A 25,008-nucleotide genomic window follows, 5' to 3' on the forward strand; every position below is an offset into this window, starting at 1 on the left:
TAGTACAAGTCTTCTTATGAATTTGCCCAAAATCCAGGATTGTTTAAAAAGTGTCAGTAATCCCTTTTCTGTCATTGTGGTTACAGAGACATGGTTGAAGGATGAGCACATGGACCGGCTCGATGGTTATGATCTTTTTGTTATAAATAGGATGAATAAAAGGGGCGGTGGTGTGGTACTTTACGTCAGTTCTAGTTATCAGTGTGAAATTGTCAATAATATGTCTTTTTCTTTTGATAATGTTATGGAATGTGTCTCAGTGGAAATTAAATGTGAAAAATCAAAAAACATAATCATAAGTTGTATTTACAGAGCTCCTGGATCAAACACGAATATTTTTGTGGATAAATTGACAGATATGTATAACACCTATAAAAATAATAAGCTTTTGTTTATCTGTGGAGACTTCAATATGGATTTCTTCAATCCTCATTGTCAATCACACATTGATGAATTTATTAATTCCGTATTTTGTATGGGACTGTATCCAGTAATTACTCATCCAACAAGGATAACTAGGAATTCATCAACACTTATTGACAATATATTGACAAACATTACTATGGGAAACATAATGGGTGGACTTCTCATTAGTGATATCAGTGACCATCTGCCTGTTTTTGTTGTTTTCAATTCATTAGTTGATAAAATTGACCATATTAACATTACAAACTTCACAAGGAAAATAACAAAGGAAACTATGGAAAAGCTTAGGACGGATTTAAGACAGCAAAATTGGAGTGACATTTACATTGAGGATGTTGATCAGTCTTACAAATTATTCATTTCTATTATTTCTAATTTACATGATAGACATTCCCCGTGTGTGTTAAAAAATAGAAAAAAGCTAAGCAAAGATAAACCTTGGATCAATAAGGGAATTCTGAATGCATGTAAAAAGAAAAATTTTTTGTATAAGCAGTTTTTAAAATCTAGAACAACTGAAGCTGAGATAAGATATAAATCATATAAAAACAAATTAATTTACATTATGCGATCATGTAAAAAGCAGTATTATAGTGATTTATTGGAAAAAATAAAACAAATAAAACAAATATAAAGGGTACTTGGGGGTTGTTAAATGAAATCATAAATAAGAAAAAAGATGTCAAAGAATATCCTGCCTATTTTTATGCAAATACTGACACAATTGTTAAAGAAAACAAAGCTATTGCAGATCATTTTAATGGTTATTTTGTTAACGTGGGTAAAAACTTAGCAAATACAATCGTTCCTTCCAAAACGTGTTCCTTGAATTACAGCAAAACAATAGAAACAGTTCGTGATTCAATGTTTATTAGAGGAACAGATGAAAAAGAAATTATTGATATAGTTCACAAACTTAAAGGGAAAAAATCAACTGATAGTGACAGTTTTGATATGTTTTTGGTTAAAAATATTATTGATTGCATTGTTAAGCCTTTAACATATATCTGTAATTTGTCATTAATGACTGGGAAATTTCCTTTCAAAATGAAAATAGCTAAAGTGATCCCATTGTTCAAATCTGGTGATAAGCATGTCTTTTGCAATTATAGGCCAATCTCCTTCTTACCACAATTTTCCAAAATTCTGGAAAAGGTATTTGAAAGTAGGTTAAATGATTTTTTTAACTAAACATCATATCCTTAACGAGCAGCAATACGGTTTTAGAACGAATTGCACTACTTCGTTGGCTGTGATGGATTTTGTTAAACAAATTCCCAATGCGATTGAAAATAAGCAATATACTGTAGGGTTTTTTTTTTTTTTTTTGATTTACAGAAAGCATTTGATACTATAGATCATACCTTGCTATTGGACAAATTGCAGAAGTATGGTATCAGGAGATTGGCACATGACTGGATAGCGAGCTACTTGGACAGTAGGTATCAGTGTGTCCACTTTGGTGGGACAAATTCTGAGTTTTTGAAGATTACTTGTGGGGTGCCCCAGGGTTCAGTCCTTGGGCCACTGTTGTTCCTTTTGTATATTAATAACATATGTTTGGTTTCTAAGTATGTAAGTTGTATTTTATTTGTGGATGATGACTGTGTTTCGTAGTGGGGATCATTTGGGACAGCTCCTGGACAAGATGGCGAACGAATTACATAAATTTAAAAAATGGTTTGATTTAAATAAATTATCGCTTCATTTTGGTAAAACTAAGTGTATGATATTTGGGAATAAGTCCAGGAATTTAAGCAAAAAACTATTACTACATGATATTGAAATTGTAACAGATACAAAATTTCTTGGTGTTCATATTGATGATAGATTAAGCTGGAAAACACATTAACTATGTTAAAACTAAAATGTCAAAAGCCATTGCAATTCTGCACAAAGACCAGGACTTCCTCACCCAACATGCATTGACCACTTTATATCATGCATTACTTGTTCCATATATGACACATTGTGTCGAGGTTTGGGGAAATACATACAGAACTAATACTAAACCAGTTTTTCTGTTGCAAAAGACAAATTTTAAAATTCTGGGACTTGGTTGATTATATTACAATACAGATTATGTATAAAGTTAAAAATAAGCTTTTGCCTCTACATGTCCAGAATCTGTTTAAAATGAGAGACTCCAGCTACAGTTTGAGAGGAACATTATTATTTGAGAAACTGAAGATCCGTACTACTGTTAAAAGTCATTGTGTTTCCGTCAGGGGTGTTAATATTTGGAATAATTGTCCTGATAATATTAAAATACTTGGTACATTGGTTGGTTTTAAAAGGCTTTACAAAAAGAATATATTTACCTGTTATAGGTTGAAGGATTAGGTTTACATTTTGTCACTGTTCACTCTTACTTGTTTGGTTGTGTTTTGAAATTTTGTGATTAAGTTAAATTGTTTATGCACTTTTTTCCTTTTCGTTTCTCTTTTTTCTTGTACAGTTATTATGACCATGTGTAGGTGTGTATGTATGTATGTATGTAGTGTGTATATGTATATATACATTCTTTATTTTTAATGGTATAAGGGGAGGGTGCTTATAAGCTTTGCTTCTGCCTTCACCCTTTCGGCCACACAGGTTGCCGTATGTTGTTTCTTTTATGTTTTGTTATTGCTTTTGTTGTTGCTCAGTTGTGTGCCGGATAAATAAATAAATTCAATTAAATTCAATTCAACCATGCAGGTTTAAATGAACTAGATATTGTATTGAATGAATGAAGTTGAATAGAGTGTATACTTGTGCCATAATGTGTTTAAGGGTTTTATCATGATGTCAAATGAATGAAAATGTGTATGCCTATGCTTTGATAGGTGTTCAATTAATTTATGATGGTTTTGAAATGATACAATATTATACGGTTTGATTAATGATTGAAATATGTGCTTATGATGAATTGTATTGAACATATGAAATTGCTGACAGATTTGTTGACTCTCAAATCAGTAAAGTGTTTTGGTTTAAGGTTTTCATAAATAACATATGCTTAAGTAGGGTGTAACATGTTGGTTTAAAACATGTCAGAGATTGACCATTTTTAATAAAGTCATGACTAATGCCTGACATGATGTTTCATGATATGTTCAAAGGTCATGAGGTCAAGATGTGTACTGCAAATAATATTGTTGTTGCCTCTGTTCATAATCAAATGGTTTGTACATTTATGTTTGAACTATGCTGATCAATAATGAACAGTTGAATGACTGTATTGTTCAAAATTAATTGCTGCTTCTGCATTCTGTAAAATGTGAGTGATCTCATATTTTGACTGAAAGAACTTTGTTTCCACAGAGAAGAACAATGACTGGATTATGTGTTATCAGGGAGGCAACCTTGAAAGTGTCTGTAGAGACATTAACGCCACTGAACACATCGACCTGTTCTCATACGGAGCTGAAAACAAGAAAACAGTGATTCGTTAATTAATTAGTTACGCTTTTCCGCAAAAGGCAGAAACTGGGGGTGTATGTGCTGGTAAACCTCTGCACCCAGGGCAATTATCAAATCAGTTCTCATCACAACATTGGACGATTAAGGATTAACAACAATGCCTGCTTTATGGACGTCATGGAGTTACATTATTACATGAGGCCGAGGACGTGTGGGACTGGGCGCCCTGCCCGGACAGATTTCTGAACTGCAAGCTTAAAAACTCTGTTTTTGAAAAGAAGTGTGTTCTTTTTGCTGCACATGCTGTGGGTACCGGTTTTTGTGGCATTATTAAAGATGTGTATGCATTCTGAACCCATTTTTGCGCAAAGATGAATGATTTTTGATGACTGATCTGCTCTGCTGTTTTAATAAACCTGGTAGGATTAACTTGAATTCAAATTATTGTTGTGTATTCTATTTGCACTGCCCACGGACTCACGAGGGGAAACCTGAGATTTTCTATGTTTTGAGTAAAGGTTATTTTTGTAGGAAGGTGTTTTTTCCCCAACAAGGAGGAGGAGTGGCATTGTATGTTGACAAAAGGCTTAAATACAAAACTAAAGATCGAATGACTATGGCCGTGGAAAACTTTTTGGAATGTATCACAATTGAAATATGTATGGAAAAAGGTAAAAATATAATTATTAGCTGTGTATATATAGAGTTCCAGGCTCTAAGATTGAAGAGTTTCAGAACTGGATAGAGAAGTGGTTTTCACAGATGGGTAATACACGAGTATTTGTCTGTGGAGATATAAATATTGATCTCTTAAATCCATATCATCATAAAGTGACAGAGGATTTCATTAATACTATGTACAGCTTAAATTTATATCCAAAAATGACTAGGCCTTCAAGAATAACTTCACAGAGCATGATGCTAATTTACCATATTCCGAATATGAAAACATATTTCTCGATATATACAACAAAAATTGTCCAATTATACAGTACATTGCAAATAATAAATATAAAGCTAACCCATGGATAACAAAAGGGCTGCAAAAGGATTGTAAGAAGAAAAATATGCTATACAGAGAATTCATTAAAAGTAAATCAAGAGAGGCAGAGATTTTATATATAAGGAATATAAAAAGAAATTAACAACTATTATGCGGAATTGTAAAAAAATCATACTTTGGAAAAATACTAAATGCTAATAAAAAACAACATAAAGGAAACATGGAAAATACTGAATAGTATTATAGCAAATAAACCCAAATCAAAGAACTACCCAACATACTTTCCTTATAATAACAAAGATGAATATAACATGAACCAAGTAGTAAATAGTTTCAAGAAATTTTTTGCTAATGTTGGGCCAGATTTGGCAGCTGACATTCCACGCAGTACATGGGAAAATCAAGCTAAATTGACAGAAATCCACATACAATGTTCCTTGGCCCAGTTGATGAAAGGGAAATTTGTTGTGTGGGCCGCCCGAAGAGGAGGTACTGCTGGCCCAACGTCAAACCATTCAGGTAGACACTCAGCCGTTGCGTAATTCAGCTAAGCTAAGTTGTGACGTCTTTTGCATCTGAGCTAGTAGCTGGTGAACTGTACTTCTGAGTTTGCAGCTTTCCACTGTCTGTCGAGTTGGAGGGAGTTGGTAAGAGTTGGCGTTCCCGCTCTTCACTCTTACACTCGTGGAGTGGAGGCTGCACGTAAAAGGAAGTAGTGAGATCAGGAGGTGGTGTTTTCTCCTAAAGGATTGCCTGCTGACTGTTTTACTGGGTGTGTGCACACACACCCACTCTTGACTGTTTCTGTTTCCTGCTAGTAGTACCCGATCTGACAGCTGGAGACGGTGGCCACCTGGGGACTCTGGACTTGGCGGCTCTGGAAGTGTTCCAGATCCATTGGCGGTGGAAATCGTGTGGGTTCCGACTCTTCTCTGGACAGGCGTCTCCTATCCTCTAGCCTGCCCACACGACACCAGCTTCATAATTGACTGTAGTATTGAATTGTATCTGTATCCGTTGTGCACTTTTCACAACATTAAATTGTTACTTCGTATTTCCACTGACCTTTCATTTACGGCCCCTGTTGTGGGTCCGTGTCATCACACTTTTCACAACAGAAATTATTAAGGTTGTCAGTACATGTAAAAGAAAAAGTCAATGGATCATAATGACGTACATAAGTCCTTAGTAAAGAAAATAATTACTGAAATTGCCAAACCATTAATATATATATTTAATAAATCATTTCAAACTGGAATTGTAACAAATGGTATGAAAGTGAAGTGATACCTTTATTCAAATCTGGTGACAAAATCTTTTTACTAATTACAGGCCTGTGTCTTTATTGTCGCAATTTTCAAAGATATTGGAAAAGCTTTACAATAGCAGGTTGGATAAATTTATAGAACGACACAACCTGCTTGATGACTGTCACTATGGTTTTAGAGCAAAAAGGTCCACTGCACTGGCACTGCTTGAGGCAATACAAGAGATCAATAAACATGTGGACCAAAGGGAAATAGTATTAGCTTTATTTATTGACCTAAGAAAGGCTTTTGGGCACTATGTACATTGTTTTTCTTTGTCTATGAGTTTTGTTTATTTGTGTATGAGGTATTTTTGTTAAGCATATGTGTACCTAATAAATTCAATTCAAAAATTCAAATACATTGCAATTTCCACCCCACGTGTGGCAGTGGTTGTATCTAAATAAAATTTTGCATAAAACATTTTCTCATCAAGATGAACAATTTTGTCAGGAAGCGCATTAAGAAAGTTATTTTTTTTTATTTTTTTTTGGCATACTGTCCTAGTGCCGCATCACATTAGAACCAGTGACAATCCCCCTGTTAAACAACATCCCTATCGCACATCTCTGGAGAAAAGAGTGGAGATTGAGTGCAAGGTAGCTGGCCCTGGCGGGCTCGGCCTGGTTCAGTACACTCAGCTTTTCTAACAGCTACTGGCAGGTGGAAGTAGCTGAGGAGGACAGTGAAGACAGTTTTATGACTGGCAGGGGATCCACCAGTGGCAAGCCATGTCGATGGATCTGTCAAACTCTCTGACCACCTTTCAGTGAATGATGGAACTCATCCTGAGGGGCCTGCCGTGGCACATTTGCATGGTATACCTGGAGGATATACTAATTTACAGTTTATCCTTCGAAGATCATCTCCACCACATTGAAGAGGTTATGTCCAGGGATCATGTGTTTTTCTGGGCCACGTGGTCTCTCAACAGGGTCTCCAACTGGACCTGTGCAATACAGACAAAGTGAGAGCCTGGCACACTCCCCGTACCTCCACAGAGGTGAAAACATTTGTGGGCCTGTGTTCGTATTACAGGAAGTTTATGAGAGATTTCTCAAAACATGCAGCACCAATGAATTACCTGACTGGGAAAAAATGTATCTTTTGAGTGGACAGCAGAGTGTGGGAGGGCCTTTTCCTACCCCAGGTGGGTGCTTACCTCCTCTCCTGTGATAACACTGCCAAATTTTGCACTCTCCTTTAAAATCTACACTATAATCACTATAATCTATTGGCCCTTTATGTTGACAGACATTAAACACTTGTGTGAGCAGTGCAAAGTCTGCCACTCGCTGGTGCCCTGTTCCCAAACAGACAGCACCTATTGGGGGGGGGGGTCAGGCTGCACACCCACTACAGAGGGTGGCTGCAGACATTTTAGAGCCGTCTTTGACCTCCAGGGGAAACAGATACGTCCTAGAGGTGGAGGACTACTTCTCTAAGTTTGTTCATCTGTGCGCCCTGCCAAATCAGACTGTGGCTCACTTCCTGTTTTGAGGATTATTTGTTGGTGCATGGAGTCCCTGAAGTTTGTCACAGTGACCAGGGCTGCCAGTTTGAGGCAGAGGTGATTCATAGCCTCTGTCAGAGATTGGGCATAAAAAAAAACATGCACCACCGCATATAACCCCAAGTCTGATGGCATGGTGGAGCGTCATAACAGGACTCTGATCAGCTGGCTAAGATGTTGCTTTCTCATTGGGGTGAAGGGTACTCATATCTGAAGCAAGCTGCTTTTGCCTGAAACACCTCCAAGAATTCCAGTACCCAGCTCACCCCCGCTTCCCCAGGCACAGCCATGAGGTGCGTGGTTCTGAGGTGCATGTACCAGTTGGTATTCAAGACCAATGGGGCGCTGGGATGCAGGCAGTGTGTGTCATCTATGGCAGAGCAGTTTGAGTCAGCATTCAGCATGCCTAGGCTCAATTTGGCAGAATTCCATGACAGAAACTGTATAACGACAAGAGTAGCAGTCATATGACATGGGTGCGCATTTGTGGCTGAATAACACCACCAAGAGCCGTACCAAACTGGTACCACACTGCAGAGGCCCCTATTGGGTCGTACAGGTGTTGGCTTTAGGTGGGGAAGGTGCCCTGACCTAACATACCACATTATTAATCTCCTGGACTCTACAGAATGAGCCCAGTTGTTCATCATCACAGACTCAAGCCATACACTCTGCCATTACTGCTGATGGAAACCAAAACACATTCCAGAACATGCAGCTAGGACCTAAGGCGAGGCACAAAGCCCTGCCCCGAGTCTGTGGTGGTGTTTGGTGATGCTGCTATCTGCAGAATGAAGGTCCAGCTCTTTAGGGTCCTGGTACTTCCTGTCTTACTGTATGGTTGTCAAACCTGGACTCTAACCAGTGACCTCAGGTGATGACTGGATCATGTCTCTTTGGAGGATCCTTGGGTCCCGCTGGAATAACTGTTACTTAATCAACTGTTACTTAGTGAGACACGTAATCGGAAAAGCAGATAATAGCAGATTTAACACATTATAAATCAATATAATTTTGACACAGAAAATGTTTTGTGATCTTTCAGCAATGTTTTCCTTTACTTTCATTTTAAGGATCACAGGATCTTCTATCTCCCACAGATCATACTTTGTGTGTCCAGTGTTACTACTGGCGTTTAGTTTCAATGCCACTGAAATGATGCTCATAGGCTACAGACCTAAAAAGTTTTATCAGTCTTTTATAATATCATTACAATGACCACTGTGCCAAATATTGTTAAAATAAAGTTAAAATGCAGACTGAGTTTGTTGAGTTTTGCAAGTGAAAAAATGGTATGACTGGAAAATCTCACCATGCAGGTACAGTAGTGTTCATAATAATAGTAGTGCTATGTGACTAAAAAGATTAATCCAGATTTTGAGTATATTTCTTATTGTTACATGGGAAACAAGGTACCAGTAGATTCAGTAGATTCTCACAAATCCAACAACACCAAGCATTCATGATATGCACACTCTTAAGGCTATGAAATTGGGCTATTAGTAAAAAAAAAAAAAGTAGAAAAGGGGGTGTTCACAATAATAGTAGCATCTGCTGTTGACACTACAAACTCAAAACTATTATGTTCAAACTGCTTTTTTAGCAACCCTGTGAATCACTAAACTAGTATTTAGTTGTACAACCCCTGGCAATAATTATGGAATCACCGACCTCAGAGGATGTTCATTCAGTTGTTTAATTTTGTAGAAAAAGAGCAGATCACAGACATGACACAAAACTAAAGTCATTTCAAATGGCAACTTTCTGGCTTTAAGAAACACTATAAGAAATCAGGAAAAATAATTTTGGCAGTCAGTAACAGTTACTTTTTAGACCAAGCAGAGGGAAAAAAAAATATGTAATCACTCAATTCTGAGGAATAAATTATGGAATCACCCTGTAAATTTTCATCCCCAAAACTAACACCTGCATCAAATCAGATCTGCTCATTAGTCTGCATCTAAAAAGGAGTGATCACACCTTGGAGAGCTGTTGCACCAAGTGGACTGACATGAATCATGGCTCCAACACGAGAGAGGTCAATTGAAACAAAGGAGAGGATTATCAAACTCTTAAAAGAGGGTAAATCATCACGCAATGTTGCAAAAGATGTTGGTTGTTCACAGTCAGTCCGGATCTTAATCCAACTGAAAATCTTTGGTGGAAGTTGAAGAAAATGGTCCATGACAAGGCTCCAACCTGCAAAGCTGATCTGGCAACAGCAATCAGAGAAAGTTGGAGCCAGATTGATGAAGAGTACTGTTTGTCACTCATTAAGTCCATGCCTCAGAGACTGCAAGCTGTTATAAAAGCCAGAGATGGTGCAACAAAATACTAGTGATGTGTTGGAGCGTTCTTTTGTTTTTCATGATTCCATAATTTTTTCCTCAGAATTGAGTGATTCCATATTTTTTTCCCTCTGCTTGGTCTAAAAAAAGTAAACGTTACTGACTGCCACAATTTTTTTCCAGATTTCTTAGTGTTTCTTAAAGCCAGAAAGTTGCCATTTGAAATGGCTTTAGTTTTGTGTCATGTCTGTGATCTTTTTTTTCTACAAAATTAAACAACTGAATGAACATCCTCCGAGGCCGGTGATTCCATAATTTTTGCCAGGGGTTGTATAACCACAGTTCATGATTTCTTCACATCTGCGAGGCATTAATTTTGTTGGTTCGGAACCAACATTTTGCTCATTTACTAGTGTGCTTGGGGTCATTGTCTTGTTGAAACACCCATTTCAAGGGCATGACCTCTTCAAGTATTTTGACATATCCAAACTGATCGATCCATGATACCTGGTATGTGATATATAGGCCCAACACCATAGTAGGAGAAACATGCCCATATCATGGTGCTTGTACCACCATGCTTCACTTTTACTCTCATCAGTCCACAAAATATTCCTCCATTTCTCTTTAGGCCAGTTGATGTGTTATTTGGCAAATTGTAACCTCTTCTGCACGTCTTTTATTTAACAGAGGGACTTTGCGGGGATTCTTGCAAATAAATTAGCTTCACACAGGCGTCTTCTAACCGTCACAGCACTTACAGGTAACTCCAGACTGTCTTTGATCATCCTGGAGCTGATCAATGGGTGAGCCTTTGCCATTCTGGTTATTCTTCTATCCATTTTGATGGTTGTTTTCCATTTTCTTCCACGTGTCTGTGATTTTTTTGGTCCATTTTAAAGCATTGGAGATCATTGTAGATGAACAGCCTATAATTTTTTGCACCTGTGTATAAATTTTCCCCTCTCCAAACAAGTTTTTAATCAAACTATGCAGTTCTTCTGAACAATGTCTTGAACGTCCCATTTTCCTCAGGCTTTCAAAGAGAAAAGCATGTTCAACAGGTGCTGGCTTCATCCTTAAATAGGGCACACCTGATTCACACCTGTTTGTTCCACAAAACTGAGGAACTCACTGACTGAATGCCACACTACTATTATTGTGAACACCCCCTTTTCTACTTGTTTTTTACTAATAGCCCAATTTCATAGCCTTAAGAGTGTGCATATCATGAATGCTTGGTCTTGTTGGATTTGTGAGACTCTACTGGTACCTTGTTTCCCATGTAACAATAAGAAATATACTCAAAATCTGGATTAATCTTTTTAGTCACATAGCATTACTATTATTCTGAACACTACTGTAGGTAAGTTGACGGTGTCAAACAATCAAATGTTTGCTTTAAAATATTAGAATGGGAAATGACAAAACAACAAAAAAGTCCCAAAGATTTTTAATAAAGCTTTTATTTGCCAAAATAAGGAAAAGCTGATTCAGTAAGCAGAAAAAATATGCAGTTTGTACAAGCTTATAAAGGTGTATTTTCCCATCAGATCTAAGAACTCAATAAATAATATTTTCTCAGCTTTAACGGCAAAGACAGAGTTGGCCGAAATTATTATAAACCAACATTTAAAGTATGGGTTACATGTCTTTAAAACCATCTATTTTAAATAAATTTATTCCTCCACATTAACTAATGTAAATCCATGTTGGATCTGCTGTGGCGACCCCGAGTGAAAACAAGGGAGAAGCTGAAGGAAATTTTATATACTTCTTCCATAAATAAAGTTTCTCTTTGTATCAAAAACAGAATCAAATATAAAGAACAGTGGCTCATTGTGTTGTGCTGTATGTTCTGAATACACTCGCACAGTGAAATTAGATCAAGAAAACTTAAATATACATGCATATCAGGATTTTTTTCTCATCCACAAATATACACATCCTCACTTTCCCCACACACACTGATTGAAATACGCATTTTAAGAAGAGCAACGTTAAATTAAGTAAAATCAGTGAGATAATACAGAATCATATGTACACAAAGTGTGCTTTTAAAATATCCAGGTATTTTTGTAAATAGATTACAGAGTAAAAGGCTGTTGTATAAAAGATGGCAGTGATTCATTCAAAGGTCTTCCATCCAATGAAGAACTTTTTCCAGACTCTTTGATACCTTGGCAGTAGCATTATAGAAAAACAGAGGGGAGTCCTTTAACAAAACACCCCCCAAACAACAAAGAGTACTGCTCAAAAAAACCTGAACTTACTGACCACAGAAGGTGTGACCAGCAGGTGGAGCTCCATACCTGTCGCAACTGAACCACTGAGTCCTGAAACAGCAGGTTTGTCATGAGCTCCAATCCTTCACCAGGACATTGTCCACATGCTGCTTTAAGAACAAGCAGAAATGTGGACAGACAGGTTCAGCATCGCCCTCTGCAGGGCTACAGGTAGTTTGAGGTGACAAAGCCGTGGCTGTGGCTGACTCGGCTCTGGTGGATCATGGCGCGGTCGTACGCCACCTGGACAGATTTGCGAATGCTGGCTTTCCTGCCCTCCATCATGCGTAGCTTGTCTGCTGTGTCATCTATGCCTAAAGGTGTGACCTTGTCGCGTGGGAGCCACTGCCTGCAGTCAGACACAGACAGACGACAGTCAGGACCTTTAAGAGCTGTGATCATTACTTCAAGCCACATTATATAAAGCTGCACACCAGACTTCCAATGTGCACGCATGAACGTGTCCACACCCACGACTGGCCAGAGAGGACAAAATAGAACAAAAAGCTATTGTATTGCATGGATGAAAGGAAGAAGACGACCAAAAAAAAAAAAAAAAAAAAAATCAATCTCAGCACTTTCTTAAACTAAAATGTGCTCCTGGGATTTGTTTCAATGACAATGACAAGAGCTAATAACTAGCTTATAATATGTGGCAATAATAAGTACTCACTGTCAGCTTTGTTGCCTCAGAAAAGTCCAGGGATTTAGTGGCCCACAAATAAAGCAGTGGGTTTTCACCCCTACACATCTCATACACATTTTTTCCTCCCGATTTACACATTTCACACAAACAGAACAGCCAAACCGATATGGATTGTTTGTGAGCCAATACAATATTATGGAGTAAAAACTTTGTGATATATCTGCAAATATATTCATACAAATTGGAAGAGATTCTGAACACGTCAAACCCTAATGGCAATGAAATAAAACTGAGGCTCAGTGTTTTAAATTTTTTTAAACATGAACTTTATTTTAAATAACTACAAATATAACAAACAACCAAACAACATATGTGACACTGCCATCATGCTGCCTTCACTCGGACTGGTAGTCGCTGTGAGGCATTAATCAGAATTTGCATAAAATAGATTTCTTATCTATTTTAAAGTGTAGGTGACACGATATGTAAAGTTTTTTTTTATTTTTTAGTATTTAAGAATAAAATTAAACAACTGTTTGAAATTAATGCTTTCCCGGTGTGTGGTTAATGAAGAGATAAATATTCGGATTTTGAACTGCATGCCACTAAAAACCAGGAACGTCCAGGTGAGTCATGACATTGGAGAAGGAAGTGATCACAGCGGGAGAACCATTTACAACCCCTGGCAAAAATGATGGAATCACCGGCCTCGGAGGATGTTCATTCAGTTGTTTAATTTTGTAGAAAAAAAGCAGATCACAGACATGACACAAAACTAAAGTCATTTCAAATGGCAACTTTCTGGCTTTAAGAAACACTATAAGAAATCCCGAAAAAAAATTGTGGCAGTCAGTAAGGGTTACTTTTTTAGACCAAGCAGAGGGAAAAAAATATGGAATCACTCAATTCTGAGGAAAAAATGATGGAATCATGAAAAACAAAATAACGCTCCAACACATCACTAGTATTTTGTTGCACCACCTCTGGCTTTTATAACAGCTTGCAGTCTCTGAGGCATTGACTTAATGAGTGACAAACAGTACTCTTCATCAGTCTGGCTCCAACTTTCTCAGATTGCTGTTGCCAGATCAGCTTTGCAGGTTGGAGCCTTGTCATGGACCATTTTCTTCAACTTCCACCAAAGATTTTCAATTGGATTAAGATCCGGACCATTTGCAGGCCATGACATTGACCCTATGTGTCTTTTTGCAAGGAATGTTTTCAGTTTTTGCTCTATGGCAAGATGCATTATCATCTTGAAAAATGATTTCATCATCCCCAAACATCCTTTCAATTGATGGGATAAGAAAAGTGTCCAAAATATCAACGTAAACTTGTGCATTTACTGATGATGTAATGACAGCCATCTCCCCAGTGCCTTTACCTGACATGCAGCCCCATATCATCAATGACTGTGGAAATTTACATGTTCTCTTCAGTCATCTTTATAAATCTCATTGGAACAGCACCAAACAAAAGTTCCATCATTATCACCTTGCCCAATGCAGATTCTAGATTCATCACTGAATATGACTTTCATCCAGTCATCCACAGTCCACAATTGCTTTTCCTTAGCCCATTGTAACCTTGTTTTTTTTTCTGTTTAGGTGTTAATGATGGCTTTCGTTTAGCTTTTCTGTATGTAAATCCCATTTCCTTTAGGCGGTTTCTTACAGTTCGGTCACAGACGTTGACTCCAGTTTCCTCCCATTCGTTCCTCATTTGTTTTGTTGTGCATTTTCGATTTTTGAGACATATTGCTTTAAATTTTCTGTCTTGATGCTTTGATGTCTTCCTTGGTCTACCAGTATGTTTGCCTTTAACAACCTTCCCCTGTTGTTTGTATTTGGTCCAGAGTTTAGACACAGCTGACTGTGAACAACCAACATCTTTTGCAACATTGCGTGATGATTTACTCTCTTAAGAGTTTGATAATCCTCTCCTTTGTTTCAATTGACATCTCTCGTGTTGGAGCCATGATTCATGTCAGTCCACTTGGTGCAACAGCTCTCCAAGGTGTGATCACTCCTTTTAGATGCAGACTAACGAGCAGATCTGATTTGATGCAGGTGTTAGTTTTGGGGATGAACATTTACAGGGTGATTCCATAATTTATTCCTCAGAATTGAGTGAGTCCATATTTTTTCCCACTGCTTGGTCTAAAAAAGTAACCGTTACTGACTGCCACAATTTTTTTTTCTTGATTTCTTATAGTGTTTCTTAAAGCCAGAAAGTTGCCATTTGAAATGACTTTAGTTTTGTGTCATGTCTGTGATCTGCTTTTTTTCTACAAAATTAAACAACTGAATGAACATCCTCCGAGGCCGGTGATTCCATAATTATTGCCAGGGGTTGTACTTACAGTTTTTCTCAATTGCTAAGACACATTTCTCAAAAGCTGCTCTCCTTTTCTCTAAACTGTCAACACAAAACCCAATTTTCAAGCTACATTCGCAAAACCCCAGACTCTTCTTGCAAAACCAAATTTTCACCTCAAAACAGTTTAATTTGTGTTCAAAGCTGAACTATGTTGTCAAGTCATGCCCCAAATCAATCAAGATTAAAAGCCTAAACATCTCTAAACATCAGATAGAAAAATAGAAAATACAATGCTCAGGACAACAACAAAAAAAGATAATTTTCACAGCCATACAGTCTTGCAGACGTGTTGTACGAGACATGCACAGAAATGCAGTTTTGATTTATGGTTAAAATTTTAAACAAACTAATTCCAGACAGGTTATTGAAATGAATGTCACCTCTGTCATTTTTACAAAGTGAAAATATCAGCTATATGTTTTAGTTTTAAAGTAATGCACAAATTCTGAAGGTTTGAGCGTTAAAACAGACATATGTGCCAAAAAGCATTATAGAAAATTCAAATGCTCTCATCACTTCCTCGTCCCCTCCTCCGTTAAAATGCAGAGAACACTGCCATCTACTGTATGGGGGTGTAAATAGACCAACTGTAATTTGTGTGTGAGGTTTCAAATCCCGCAAAATGTCACAAAATTTTAGAGTTCACATTGAGACTGATCAGGCTGCAATTTAACCGCTGCACTGCACATGAACAACATAATATACATGGAGATTTCCATGTACCATCCTCCCATCCCACCATGCCAAAGCCAAAATTTTAGAGATCTGCCACTGCATTAGATATATTTCTGTATGTTCAGCACTCACCATGTCCGCTTGTTATCAAAGAACAGCACCAGATAGAGTCTCTCATTAGTCTCTTCCTGCCTTTGCTCTCCTAAATGTAAAACGTCTTTAGGTGGGACAGGGATTGGCACCCCATTGTGCAGCAGGCCCTCCTCAGGCATCTCTGGGTCGATGACCTGGAAATAAAGAGTCCATCTGAAGGAGCTTCAGATATGTTCTTAATACTACACATTTACACCACTTCAACATCTTTACACTAGGCGTGGTGGCCAAGTGGTTAAGTGCACGTGTGTCCAAAGCAGAAGGTTCCTGGTTCAAGGCCACACCTGCCCATTCTCTCTGTAGTGTGGAGTTACGTCAGAAAGGGTATCCGGTATAAAACTTGTGCCAAATCAACATGCAGATCCACCTCGCTTCTGCTGTGGTGACCCCGAATGAAAGATGGGACAAACTGAATAGACTTAGTTAAACATCTTCATGCTGTGCTGCCTCATCCATTACAAATATGCCCTCAGTTGTGATAAACAACCACCCAGGCAGGAACCCGGTCTATCGTCACTTTGAGAAAGGAGCCGGCTAATGTCTGGTTCTCTTGGTATTTTTCAGTTGCTGCAATCATCACCACTGAAGCACATGCATACTGGATCACTCGCTCAGGGAAGCATGCTGCTTTTCCACAAATTACATTTGTGTTGCATCACGCATCCTGCAAATTCTCTGGAAGTCCCACAAACCAGCCTCATCAACCAAATGAAAAGTCTTTGTAAAAATCATCACATGCTGCAAAGAAGCAGTCAATGGTCAACTTGTGTGTGAAGCCACAATCCTCCAGTTGCTAAGCAGCATGCAGCTGCCACTGAATCCTACTCAGTATAACTCTTGTAAGTTTTGCTTTAATTCATTCAAATTTTATTTATTGTTAAGAAAAAGATTTATTTATAAAACACAATGCTAGCTTTCGGAGCATGCCATCTGGAAAATTGTGCGCACAAATGCGCTCTCAATTCTTGCTTCCACCCTGCACCTTTTGTAAGCTGGTTGGTACGCTGTCCTGGAAGGTGGATCTGCCTCCTAAAGCTGCTCAAAGTAGCCAACCAACGGGGAGAGTACAGCAGAGTCAACTGTTAGGTTGATTGTTGTGTTGTCACTTGCTATTTTGGATATTTTTATGTTTGAATTATCATGATAATAACAAAAAAACAACAAAAAAATGATGCACGTGTAAAGATGCACATTCTTTTTCTATGATATACATAAATTACGACTGAACCAATGCCATTCTTGATGATCTATCCATGTATCGGGATTACCAGAGCAGGATAGGAGGGATATCCTCGACACTTGGCCCAAACCAGATCCAGCGGCTCCAGCTCGGTCTCATCCTCAGACATTTGGATGCCATCGCCTGCACAAGAACAACAGACAAGAAACAAGAAGACCAAAAGAACTTTATATTTCCTTAAAAAAAAAAGTGTGTGTGTGTGTGTCATTTTGTATGACTATACTTTTTCCTGAAACTGACTTATTTTAAAAGTAATATTACAAAATAGTAGGAGTTAGCCCAGAATGAACATAACTACAAACTGACAGATGAGGTGGAAAGAATGTGGCACAGCTTTTACTCAGTAGATGGTACAAAGTAGAGACCTAATCTAAATATTCCATGACATCACCTCTGTTTTAAGTAGACAAGAAAAACCAAACAAAAACCAAACAAACAAGAAAACAAAAACAAATTGTCGAGCATAAGAGATTGTACAAGGGATTTCCCCGAAGATCAAATTAAGCACTGATGGACAGATAAGGCAGAATATAAGCATGCCGTGAGTCTTTGTTTATAAAAAGGCTGAGATGGGCCAGCTGCAGGTTGGCAGTGACGCGAGTGCTGGCTGAGTGTACCAGCTGGCCCTTAACTGAGGGCCAAGCATGGAAAAAAAATAGTCCAAGATATCAAGAAGAGTTCAGTCTGATATGTTAATTAAACAGACATCACCCAACCCTCATGCAAAGCATTTTTACAGATTTATATGCAGCCAAATAGGGGGCTGATAAAGATACACTGGATGGTGGCACTCTTACTTCATAAAGCATTTTATTTATTAAATTACCAAATATACAATGGGACGCTACTGTGGGAAAAATGTGATGTGCATCGTCTATGTAAATATGATTTATTCTATACAGTCTCAAGAAGTGTAACAAACTGCAAAGCATATAGAATGGCACTTCTGAAGAATCACAGTAGATATCAAACTATCACACAAGTATCCTGACACACACTGTATTGGGAGATAAATACCATCCCAGTCCTACTGAATAGAGGTTAAACATTTTTCATTATGACGTGAGACATTTAGTGAGTTTTGGGTGGACAACTTCATGTTAAAGTACGTTCCGTTGAGGTGAGTGAGCACCTGCAATCCAATTACTGCTGAAAAAGGTTCAGATACAAGTCGACTGTCACAATAATTATTATACCGACTTATCATTCCATATACAGTAGTGTTCAGAATAATAGTAGTGCTATGTGACTAAAAGATTAATCCAGGTTTTGAGTATATTTCTTATTGTTACATGGGAAACAAGGTACCAGTAGATTCAGTAGATTCTCACAAATCCAACAGGACCAAGCATTCATGATTTGCACACTCTTAAGGCTATGAAATTGGGCTATTAGTAAAAAACAAGTAGAAAAGGTTTTGCTCACTTACTAGTGTGCTTGGAGTCACTGTCTTGTTGAAACACCCATTTCAAGGGCATGTCCTCTTCAGCATAAGGCAACATGACCTCTTCAAGTATTTTGACATATCCAAACTGATCCATGATACCTGGTATGCGATATATAGGCCCAACACCATAGTAGCAGAAACATGCCCATATCATGATGCTTGCACCACCATGCTTCACTGTCTTCACTGTGAACTGTGGCTTGAATTCAGAGTTTGGGGGTCATCTCACAAACTGTCTGCGGCCCTTTGACCCAAAAAGAACAATTTTACTCTCATCAGTCCACAAAATATTCCTCCATTTCTCTTTAGGCCAGTTGATGTGTTCTTTGGCAAATTGTAACCTCTTCTGCACGTCTTTTATTTAACAGCAGGACTTTGCGGGGGATTCTTGCAAATAAATTAGCTTCACACAGGCGTCTTCTGTCACAGCACTTACAGGTAACTCCAGACTGTCTTTAAGAGTGTGCATATCATGAATGCTTGGTCTTGTTGGATTTGTGAGAATCTACTGACTCTACTGGTACCTTGTTTCCCATGTAACAATAAGAAATATACTCAAAACCTGGATTAATCTTTTTAGTCACATAGCACTACTATTATTCTGAACACTACTGTATAAAGGTGAACATGATCATTTTGCTGGTCTTGCTATATTGCTGTTTACATGCATGTTTCAATTCCAATATTGAATATTATTGAGAATTAAAAGTTCAATGCTGTTTGCAAAGATGTACTTGCATTTTGATGCAGTATTTTCATTATATTATATCAAGATGGTCTTAAAATGACGTTGATAATATCATGATACTTTCTCAGGCAATATATTGTCCAGCAAAATTTGGTATCGTGACAAGCCTAGATACTTTGACAGTTCTTTTAAATTTGAAAAGCAAATTAACTGTAATCAAGTCTAGCTTTTTTTGGCTTCGTCTCTTGGGTAAAGTTAAACTCTATTTGCCCCGGGCTGACTTGGAGAGAGTGATTCATGCTTTTGTCACCTGTCGTTTGGACTACTGTAACTCCCTATATTGTGGGCTAGATCAAATGTCCATTCACCGTCTGCAATTGGTCCAAAACGCCGCAGCGCGGTTGCTTACGGGCACCACAAAGCGGGACCACATAACTCCTGTATTGGCCTCTCTGCACTGGTTTCCAGTCAGTTACAGGATTCATTTCAAATTGTTGCTGTTGGTTTTTAAATGTTTAAATGGATTGGCTCCCTCTTACCTCTCCGAGCTTCTGTCGGTTCATGCTCCTGGTCAAAATATGAGATCGGCCAATCAACTGACTCTGGAAGTGCCGAGATCCCGGCTGAAAACCAGGAGAGACCCTGCATTTTCAGTGGCGGCTCCGAGACTCTGGAACAGGCTTCCTTTGAATGTCCATATGGCTCCGTCTTTAAACATCTTCAAGTCTTGGTTAAAAACTTGTTTGTTTGCTCTGGCTTTCGACTCAAACTAGCCGATTCCTGATTTGTTTGTGATTATCAATTTAGCCATTTTGTTCCTGCTGTGTTTTTTATTATTATTATTATGTTTTGGGTGTGTGCAGCACTTTGGGCAGTTTGTCTGTATTAAATGTGCTATATAAATAAATCTGACATTGACAAGTCCATCCATCTAATCTGTGACGGAACACAGAAAGCCAGTTTGAAATATTATTAACATATCAAAACAGACTCCAATCCTATTTCACATAATGAAATAACACTCAGGATGGACTGTTGATAGCTACCCATTAGAATTCTTTCACTCAATCAAATTAATGTTTCCACTGACATCTCTAGCCATTCCTCCAGTTTGTTTCTAAGGCAAAATAAACAAACATAAATAAGTAAATAAAGTTGTTTCACGAACCTTACAACCAACTTTTTTTCAAAACCAGATTCATATATATATATATATATATATATATATATATATATATATATATATATATATATATATATATATATATATATATTTCAAACTCAGGTTTCAAAAAAAAAAAAAAAAAAAAAAGCAATTGCAAAATTTTGTATGTGTATTCAATGTTTTATGAGTTTGCAATCAAAGTGCTATTAGTATAAAGCCTTGTTCAGTTATACACTGCATGGTGGCTTAATGGTTAGCACTCTTTCCTCAAAGCCAGAAGGTCCTGGGATCGTTTCCAACCTGGTCCTTTCTGCATGGAGTTTGCATGCTCTACCCATTTATGCATGGGTTTTTTCTGGACACTCCGGTTTCCTCCCACTAATATTAAAAACATGCTTGTTTGGGGTCTGCTCTTTTCTCTGTCTCTGACCAAGTCAGCGTCTCTAAATCTGAAGTTGGTCCCTGGGCGTCGGACTGTGGCTGCCCACAGCTCCTAATGCTTGGATTGTGTCTAGCTGTAATAAGGATGGGTTAAACGAAGAGGACAAATTTCATTGTATACATGAGCACCTCCAAATCTGAAACTATGGTTCTGTCAGAAGGACTGTCCCCTCTGCATCGGTGGAGCATTATCGCCCCAAGTGGAGGAGTTCAAGTATCTCTCTTGTTCACAAGATACTGCACTTTGGATAATTATCTAGGCAAGTGTTTGGATGAATGTTGAGCCCTTTTTCACATGTGCACTCTAGCTAGCATATTTTCACAAGACAACGCATAATATCCCACAAACAACCTATTGTGTCAATGAACTTTTGTACAAAGTAACTAATTTAAGTGGCCCCATTTAAATAACAAATGGCCATCAACGTTCTGCTATGTGACATTTCCAGGCGAGTTGTTAAGTTTTTCAAAGTGTCAAGTGCAAAGTGGACAAAAGAAATGGGGAAAGTGGAAGAAAATGAACTATACCAGGGTAACCTGAGTCTCCATTGACAATCTCCAGAAAGGGAATTTTGGAAAGAGCTGGTTTCCCAAGGCTGCATTTGGGTTTTGAGCTGCTGTAAGACAGTACACATCAACCATGAAAAAGTATGAGATTGTCAATCACAGTTAAAAGCAGCAAAGCAATGACTACTTGAACACTATTTCTTACATTTCTTTGTGAAGGACTGGGCAACAGCTGGACTCAGAGTCAGACCCACTTTCTTTTTGACAGTTGAAACCATTTGTCAGTCCTGAAAGAAAATGAGACATCTCAGAATAGCTGCTGGTGTGCTGCCAAGATTACCATTTAAAAAATAAAGGCACAGGTACTTGGGGTGGGAAGGGTATAGAGGGAAATCTGACATTCCTTTTATGATTATGCTGTGTTTTAAGCACTAAACAGCAATACAAATTACATTAAACATGACAAATTATACAATTCTAAACTTAGGTGCACGTTATCTTTCCATCCAGGTCAAAAGTAACCGCTGGTACACTCATTATAATAATACACATATACATGCAAATTACAGACGATCATTTCAAAGCTGAAGTGAAGAAATTTGATATTTTCAAACACAAAAGTTTGTCACTTGGGACTGAGTGGTAACTCTTCTTAAATGATGACTGCATTCTCCAGTGACCCTCCAGCCTAAAAACAAGACCTTTTAAAAATTTTTTTTTTGGGGGGGGGGGGGGGGGGGGGGGGGCAGTGTTACTTCAGTCAAGTTGGAAAACACTTCACCACCAGAAAAGATCTTCTCTTTTCCCACACTCTGTGGGGGTAGTTCTGCTGATGCCCTCCACTGAAAGGTGGCAAGTGTTATAAAGAGAATGTGGTGAAAACAATTTGACAAGCATCACTGGAAACGAAGAAACCACTGGAAAGCACCAAGGCTTCAGTGTCTGGAGGGTGGTGACTGTTGCAGTGTTAAGGGATTGTCTACTCTCTGGCAGTGCCAAGGTCCAAAATTGAAGCGCCTCATCCAGGTGGACACTTGGAAAATACTTTATCTCAACAAGGATGACCATCTTCCACTTCTATCAAGGAAGCTCAGAAAGCTCAACATTGCAATGGCAGCACTCTCTGAAGTCCAAAACCTGGAAGCTACTAGATACTTTTGGTCTGGACACTCCAAAGGGTCAGCATACTCGTTGACAGTTGTTGTGGCGGAATGTCTCTTTCCAATTACAATGAGACGTTACCCGTGTCAACAAGAATATTATGAGTCTCGAACTGAAGGAAATTCTTTGGGTGTCCTGTCTGTTGTAACAGTCTATACTCTGCCTGAATGATATCTTATTGAGGGAGATGTTCTACTAGTAGGTTTATTCCATGATTACAGTGGTAACACTCTTTTGGTCATGGATCATTTCAAAGCAACCACTAACACCAACAGGGTGGGTTACAAGGACTTTATCAATGAATATGGAAATCATGGCAAAAATGGCTTAGTCCTCTTTGACTTTGCAAAAAGTCAGGGGTTAAGAGTTGCTGAAATCCAGTTTCAATGTCCTGAGTGCACAACTGGATATGTTATTCAGATACTGTTGGTGTAGCTAAGGCGCTTAATCATGATCTCACAGAATTACCTTAGAGACACTGGCAGAACTGTAGATTCTATACATGCGTCCAGTGTGTGAACCTTGACCACAGAAGTCTTGTGGCTTCCATAAGGATCCTTGTTGAAGCCCTGCAGACTGCTATCTGGTTGTTGTTGCAGATGTAATCGCACTAACCTTCAAGGTCAGACTGTTGCGTGGTGGACTTCCAAACATATACACAACTAGTGACCTGAATGGAAAATATAAGTTATTTCAGGACAAGTCACTAATGTTAGGAGGATATGTTTAATCTGTGAGGGAACTCTGAATGTCAATCAGTATCACAGTGAACAGCTTTATAGAAATTTCAGGCTGTTTAAGGAGCTGACAAAGTAGGCTGTGAGGTGCACTGGAGGAAGGCTGTCATCTGTTTGAAAAAACTGCAAGCAGCTGACACAGCTGTGGTGTAGTGACCACCTTGCTTGCGCACTGGAGTTGAATCACTGCATTCCTCCAGGCAGTGGTGGGCACAGTTCCGCTAATCCGCTAACCGCTAATTGTCAAAGATAATGTTTTCATTATTGGATTAGCTTTTCAGATAACTTTGAAAACCATCATCGGACAAATTATCTTCCGATAAGTTTTGGTCTGATTATTTTTAGACCGCGAACGTATTTTTGCAGACGTGGTAAACAAAGCTGAATAGTTATAAACATCTATGAAATCTAAAAACAGTTGAGTACCAACCTGTTAAATGTTTTATAGTAGATGTGCAGTTCTATCCTCCGTAAACAGAGGAGAGCTGGTTCTAGAAGAAACCGCTCTATCCTCTGCAGGCAAAGGAGAACTGGTCACAAAAAAGAAAAGAGCAAATTTCTTTTGAACCCATACTGATACGCTGGCAATATCACCCAAATCATTCAGAGGAATAGTTTTAACTTATGGTTAATGTTTTAACCAAACTAATTTTTAACATGACATTAATTTAAAGTTATGTTCAAATTAACTTCCATTTAAATTTAAATTAATTTCCAGTTGTTGTCTGAAGTTTTATAAAGTGAAAATATCAGATATGCTTTAGTTTTAAAGTAATGCACTAATTTTGAAAGTTTTAGTATTGACATGCTGTGTCCAGGTGCATTATGGGTACCCTCAGTACATTCAGGACAGAAGAAATGCATTTGAGATGCTCTGATCAGGCTCCACACAGGCAACAGCATTAAACTCTTTGTATATTGTGCCTAAAACTCTCGTGAATATATTCTCTGGTTTTACAGATGTTGTTATTGTGTTTGTTTTATGTAAAAATGCCAGAAGAAGCTCAGGTTGCTCCATTATTTTCAATGGGAATCACTGTAATCAATTCCTGTTTGCTATTAGAGTCCTGTTTATGTCAAACACTGTCTGTCATCTTTGTTCCAGAGTAATATATATAAGATGTTTGAAATTCAGTTTGCGTTAGGGATTATCTGGATTTTTGTTTTGGCAAGTTTTCACAGTCTCTACTGCCATCTACTGGCCAGTAGTGTTCATGGCAGTATTCACCCTAGTACTGAGTGTCCAGTAGATGGCAGTGTTCTATTTATTTTGACACCGGTTATATCAGATGGTTATCTAATTACAACTTGGCTTTTTTTTTTTTAAAATGCCTTTTTTTTTTTACAAAAAAAAAAGGCATATTTTACAAAAGCATATTTATCTGTAAACAGCAACACACGACACACCTCACATTAATGTGTTGGTTTACATAGAATGAATGAGTCAACCAATCAGTGTTAGCGGAGGCACATTCTACCCATAATCATTTGCCATCTGTCTGTGTTTGTTACAAAACTTCAGAATTAATGCATTATTCAACA

At 38.1% G+C, this 25,008-nt stretch overlaps 1 protein-coding gene across 3 annotated transcripts in view; it reads right to left on the reverse strand.

Annotated features, from left to right (window-relative positions):
- Positions 1 to 11,392: 11,392 nt before the first annotated feature.
- The window catches only part of brpf3b (bromodomain and PHD finger containing, 3b), a 57,857-nt gene continuing 44,241 nt past the window's right edge, over positions 11,393 to 25,008 (reverse strand). For all 3 annotated transcript variants that reach the window (XM_034171983.1, XM_034171982.1, XM_034171981.1), the window contains exons 10-14: positions 21,774 to 21,855; positions 21,590 to 21,678; positions 17,349 to 17,443; positions 16,060 to 16,214; positions 11,393 to 12,576 (exon numbers count right to left, since the gene is read on the reverse strand). In XM_034171983.1, coding sequence (XP_034027874.1) covers positions 12,393 to 12,576; positions 16,060 to 16,214; positions 17,349 to 17,443; positions 21,590 to 21,678; positions 21,774 to 21,855 — 605 coding nt within the window. In that variant the 3' untranslated portion in view covers positions 11,393 to 12,392. The remainder of the gene's footprint in view (positions 12,577 to 16,059; positions 16,215 to 17,348; positions 17,444 to 21,589; positions 21,679 to 21,773; positions 21,856 to 25,008) is intronic.

Source organism: Thalassophryne amazonica, chromosome 6, assembly GCF_902500255.1.
Source record: "Thalassophryne amazonica chromosome 6, fThaAma1.1, whole genome shotgun sequence".
In the NCBI taxonomy this organism is placed as follows: domain Eukaryota; kingdom Metazoa; phylum Chordata; class Actinopteri; order Batrachoidiformes; family Batrachoididae; genus Thalassophryne; species Thalassophryne amazonica.